Source organism: Alligator sinensis, unplaced genomic scaffold (assembly GCF_000455745.1).
Source record: "Alligator sinensis unplaced genomic scaffold, ASM45574v1 scaffold976_1, whole genome shotgun sequence".
NCBI lineage: Eukaryota > Metazoa > Chordata > Crocodylia > Alligatoridae > Alligator > Alligator sinensis.
The window spans coordinates 92,925-98,213 of record NW_005842117.1 but is presented as its reverse complement, the minus strand read 5'-3'; the positions used below and the strand labels follow the sequence as shown (position 1 = coordinate 98,213).

General features: G+C 44.8%; 1 protein-coding gene across 1 annotated transcript in view; it reads right to left on the bottom strand.

Annotated features, from left to right (window-relative positions):
• Window positions 1–5,289, bottom strand: part of TSPAN19 (tetraspanin 19) — a 35,098-nt gene that overhangs the window by 3,293 nt on the left and 26,516 nt on the right. The window contains exon 8 of the mRNA XM_025205555.1: window positions 2,602–2,685. Coding sequence (XP_025061340.1) covers window positions 2,602–2,685 — 84 coding nt within the window. The remainder of the gene's footprint in view (window positions 1–2,601; window positions 2,686–5,289) is intronic.

The following is a 5,289-nucleotide window of genomic DNA, read 5'->3' as shown; positions in this document are numbered from 1 at the left end:
CATTTGCGCCGCCCCCCTTTTGGTCCCTGCCACTTTAGGAGCAGCAAACAGGCAGCAGCCAGGTGCGTGATGAGCCAGCCATTTTGGTCCAGGGATATAAGCTGGGCTGCAGTTTGCTGCAGGAAGAAAGGTGAAAACATTAGGCTGAGACGCTGCTCTGGCCAGAGTCAGGAGGTAAGGGCAGGGACTATGGGGAAAAGGTGACCTCTTGTCCTGGGTAAGATGCAAAACTGCACCTTACTGAGGAAGGGTGGTCTGGTGGGGCTCCTAGTGGCATGTGAGCCCCCAGGAAATGCCAGGCCAGTTACCACCCCCATGAAAGGTGGGTCAGGGTGCATTAAGCCCAGCCCCACATTCCTGGTGGTGTTCTGGTGAGCAGGGGGAGCCCAGGGCTTAGTTAAGGAGCCCTGAGGTAGAGCTTGGGCTGGAGGAAAGACCTGGGGCTGCACCCAGGTGGCAGAGGATAGCCTGTTGACAGTTAGAGAGACCCCAAGTAAGAGGGGTGACTGTTAGAGAGACCCTGATTGCCTTGGTTTCTTCAGTTATTTGATTGTCCTTTGTGATTACTGGGCACTTACTTATACACATGCTGTAGGAGGTGGTGGGTAGGGGGTGCTTTAACTAGACCAGGTCTGAAAGCTATTCTAATTACAGCACCTGGAGCATCATGTGCATCAGTGTCCCCACGCTGAAAAATGGTGGCATGGGTGCTTTAATTAAAGCTCGTTTGACAAGTCTCAGTCAGGGTTTGAATTACTCTTTGACTCTTGGGGGGGTGGGGAAGTCTGCAAAAAAACCCCCAAAACTGGTTCATTGGAAGGAGGAATCCAATTGGAGACCCCCCTCAGTTTATGATTTTCAAATCTTACAGGGGGGCTCTCGTCTCTGACCCCCCCCCGAGCTCCCCCATAATTTGCACCCTGGCTTTAGTTAAAATGCCCCCCCCCCCCACACCATTTTTCAGCATGGGAACACTGGAGTCTGCTGGACCATGGTTGAGTCTGCTCCAGCAGACTCAATTAATCAAGTCTGCTCTGACGCTCTGTAATTACAGCACGTCAGAGCAGCCTTGATTACGTGTATAGACACCCACTGTTTCTAAATATTTACATTTTTCTACATTTTCCACATTATCATTCCCTATCCTTATCTTCCTGTGATATTGAGATTTATTTCTGGATGTGATCATGTATTTTTGTCTTGCTGACATTGCCAAAGAAGTTGGGCTTCCTATCATCGATGGTGTTTCTTTCTCTTTTTTTTGGTACTATTTCCATTTCCTCTCTTAGGCAGTACTAGCTGCATACACAAATTTCTGGTGCAGTCTGTTTAGCTGCAAACCTTTTCCCCCTTCAGCAGGGTTTCTTGTGATCTTCTCAAGCATCAAATGGAAAAGCATCCATGACAGTGCATCCTCTTGTTTGAGCCCACTACTGATTTCCATTGGATCTGATACATGAGAATTGAAGTAATGGTAACTCCTTTAGTCTTCAATACACATCTTAGCAATGCATTCCAGTCTTTTTGGGAATTCCAAACCTCACCATGATTGATCACAGTGGATACATCTACACATGAGTTTAAGGCATAGCAATAAACTCTGAAGCTGTTTGAGCCAGAGTAAACTGCTTCTGGGCACAGTGTCTATACATGTGCCCAGGACAGCAGCAATTTTAGCTGGGGTGGAGCAGGCCTGGGCTGGCAGGGAAGCAAGGGGTCATCCCCAGACTCCAAGAGGCAGTATCAGGCAGCAGAGGGGGTGGCTGGGGCATAAGGCTGCTAACCCTGCAGAGCCACGTGGCTAGGTGGCAGGCAGGAGTCTGGCCCCTGCTCAGTCACCATCAATATGTGAATTTCAGTGCGGTAAATGACCCCTCCGTAAAACTGCAGTTAATTTCTCCACTGTAAGAGAGTACTGCCCCCAACAGTACTATCTTATGGCAGAGTTAATTATTTTCCTGCACCCTATTATTTGCACATGTGTAGTTGGTGACACTTTACTGCAGAGTTAATTGGTCTACTCTGCACTAAAACATGTGTGTAGATGCACCTAGTGACTCCCTTCTAATACTATCATAAGTTTTATCAAATCTATGTAAACTTAACGTATAACTTTCACAACTTCCCATTTCTTTTCCAACAATAATCTTATTGATTAAAAGATTAAGAAGTTGATATATTTTTCTTGAACCTACAGTGGTAATCTTCCACAATTAATGACACATTACTATCATTATATTAGTCTTAAGAGCCCCAGTCATAAATCCCATTTTACCAAGAGCTAACCAAACAGAGAACAAAGAAATGTTCCTTTCCTCTGAGAGCTTTCAATTTCTGCTGATTTCCTACCCTCCAATGCAGATAAATGTAACAAGTTGGATAAAACAATGTATATAAATGATCTATTTAATACTGGGCATCAGGGTCTATGAGGAAGTCAACATTATTTATCTTCTAAAGGCACCATTATTTATGTTCTTATGCCCCTTAATGTTAAGCAAAAATTCCTATGTCATTTCAACAGGGCACGACCAAGCCCAGAGAGTACTGAGTTTATTTTTGTGAATGTCATAAGACTGTTATTTTGTTAAGTATTCTTACCTGCACAGCTAACAGCCCAATATTGACTGCAATTAAGAACAGAGTGTTGTTTTCAAACCACATTTTAATATACTCTTCACATCCCTAAGGAAATGGAAATGAACAGAATAAGGTTTACAATGTGTACCTGTTAACATGTTATGCAAAAACTTCCTTCCATGACCTGATAATTCTAACACTACAGAAGGCAGTAACTGTATTAGTGTGTTTCTAGCCTTTTAATTGTTTAGGCAGTTAAAAAAAAAGACTGAAGGTAACAGTTTTAGATTCAAACATACTGCATTTTACATTGAGGTAAAAAGGACTACACTTCTGTAGGAGAATAAATGATAGTTGGTTTTTCTAGGCAGGCAAGGTTCTTTGGGCACATATGATATCTTTATTAGACTGAGTAGTTGGAAATTTTTTTGCAAGCTTTTGAGCACAAGCACCCTTTTTCAGGCAGTGGGAGACTGCTGTTGTTCTGAGATGTCCAAGGTGGGAAAGAAGCTAAAAGTGTGACAGGAGGTCAGTGAAAATACTCAAACACCAACATTTCCTTTTTGGACACCATGATGAATATCCAAAATGGTAAAAAACAAACCACCATATACAAGAAACCCATGGACCAACATACATATCTACATAGAACCAGCAATCGCCCTAAATGCACCAAAAAAGCTGTAATTTACAGCCAAGTTCTCAGATACCACTGAATTTGCACGGAGGAGAATACCTGCAATTGCTACCTAACAAAGCTCAAAAGGGCTTTCACCCAACAAGGACAATCCGCTAGAGACAGAGATTGTACTTTTGAAAGTGCCACCTATATACCATGCAAAGATCTGCTGCAGCAAAAAAAGAAAATCCCCACAAATTGAACACCATTAGTTATGACATACAATCCTTCCTTGGAACCTATACGAAAATCCTCAAACAACTGCAACCTATACTAGAAGACCCAGTTCTTAGAGATCTTTCCGGAACAACTCATTCTAGCCTTCAAACAAGCACCAAACCTTGCTAACCTCATCACCAGAAGAAAACTCCCTATGACCCAAACCACACCAAATGAATCCAGACCATTCCAGAACAAGAAATGCAAAACCTGACAACACATCTCCACCACTCCCACTATAACCACATCCCACAACAGAACCATCACCATTCCTGGATCTTACACCTGAACCTCCAGAAATGTAATATCTCATCCAAAGCACCAAGGCTAGGGACAGACATGATACATAAACTGGTTTACATGATCAGAAATTGGTTTAAAGCTGTAACAGAACAGATGTTCAGTACACATAAACCAGTTTGAAAATTGGCTGAAACCATTTTGAGATAAACCTGGTTGAATGTAGTATTAGACTTAACTAATTTGGCTCAAACCAGTTTATGCTATGTCTGTCCCAGACTCCTTGCTAGTTTAAGATAAACCAGACATCCCCAGCATCCTGGCGTGCTCTCTGGGCTGGCTGTGGCTCTCTGCTCCACAGCAAGGCTGGCCCCTTCCCTCTGCTCCCTGGCTGGAGCTCCAGCACAGACTGCAGGTACAACAGGGTCTGACTGGCTTCCCCTGGCGCGACCCCCTCGCTGGTCAAGCAGGAATTTCCCCCCTCCCCCCAAGCTCTCACAGTGCTGACTCCAGCCCCACCGACCCTATGCATGTCGTACGCTAGCTAATGCAGAGAGGTGTCTGTGTGTTTGTCTCCAATTTCACTGGGATAGGCAGACAGAACAGTGACTGCTTAGGGCTTTTTGGAACTGATCAACAGGTCAGGTGGTAACTTATTTAAGAAGTGTTTGAACTAATGGAGAGAGGCTATTGTTTTGCTGATGGAGTGATAAACACTTATCAGCCCCCTGCTGGTTTGCTTACCTGTCAGTTTGCTGCAGACACTATAAAGAAGCAGGGAAGGAGATTGTTGATGCTATGGAGCTTTTCAGATGCATGCACTGCACACCTGCCTTGCCTCAGAGTGCTAGCAGGGGGCTGAGGGCTGGCAACACTCCCACCCCTTGAGCAGTAAGTGGGGAAAAGCCTGGGATGGTGCAGGCAGACCTCCCTAATCAGAGGTCCTGCTGGGGCCTGGTCATGCCCCCCCCATCTCATCTCTGTGGAAAGGAAGGGAGAGCTGCTCTAGTGCCGCCTGGCTTCCAGCCTGAGCCACTGCAGGCATGTGTCTGAATTCCCCCAGTCCAGATAAAATGTGTGTCTGGTTATAAACTGGTTCAGCCTAGCCAGGTTAGATTGAATCTATTCAGGCTCAGGCTTTTTGAAGGTCTGTCCCTAGCCCAAATACCCTGATGGAAAATATGTAGGAAGAACAAAACAACTGCGTACCAGAATGAACACACACTGAAAATCCATCAAAGAAAAGAATATCCAATTATCTGTGGGTGCACACTTCTCACAAGACAATCACTCCCTCTCTGATTTCTCAGTCCTAATCCTCAAAGGGAATGTACAAAATGTCGGGACCCAAGGCAGCCGGCCAGCAGCTTTCCCTGACTCCCACCCGGGCAGTTAAGGGTCCGTCAGGCAGGTACTTGTGACGCGTGGAGTGGAATTAATTAGGCGGACGCTTATCGGTTGTAAAGCAAGATTATTTACTCACGCTGTCAAGGTGGTGAAAGACGGAGGTTAGAAATATTTGGTTAGTTACAGCTTATAGGTCATAGGTCGGTCTGCATAGATTCATAGAT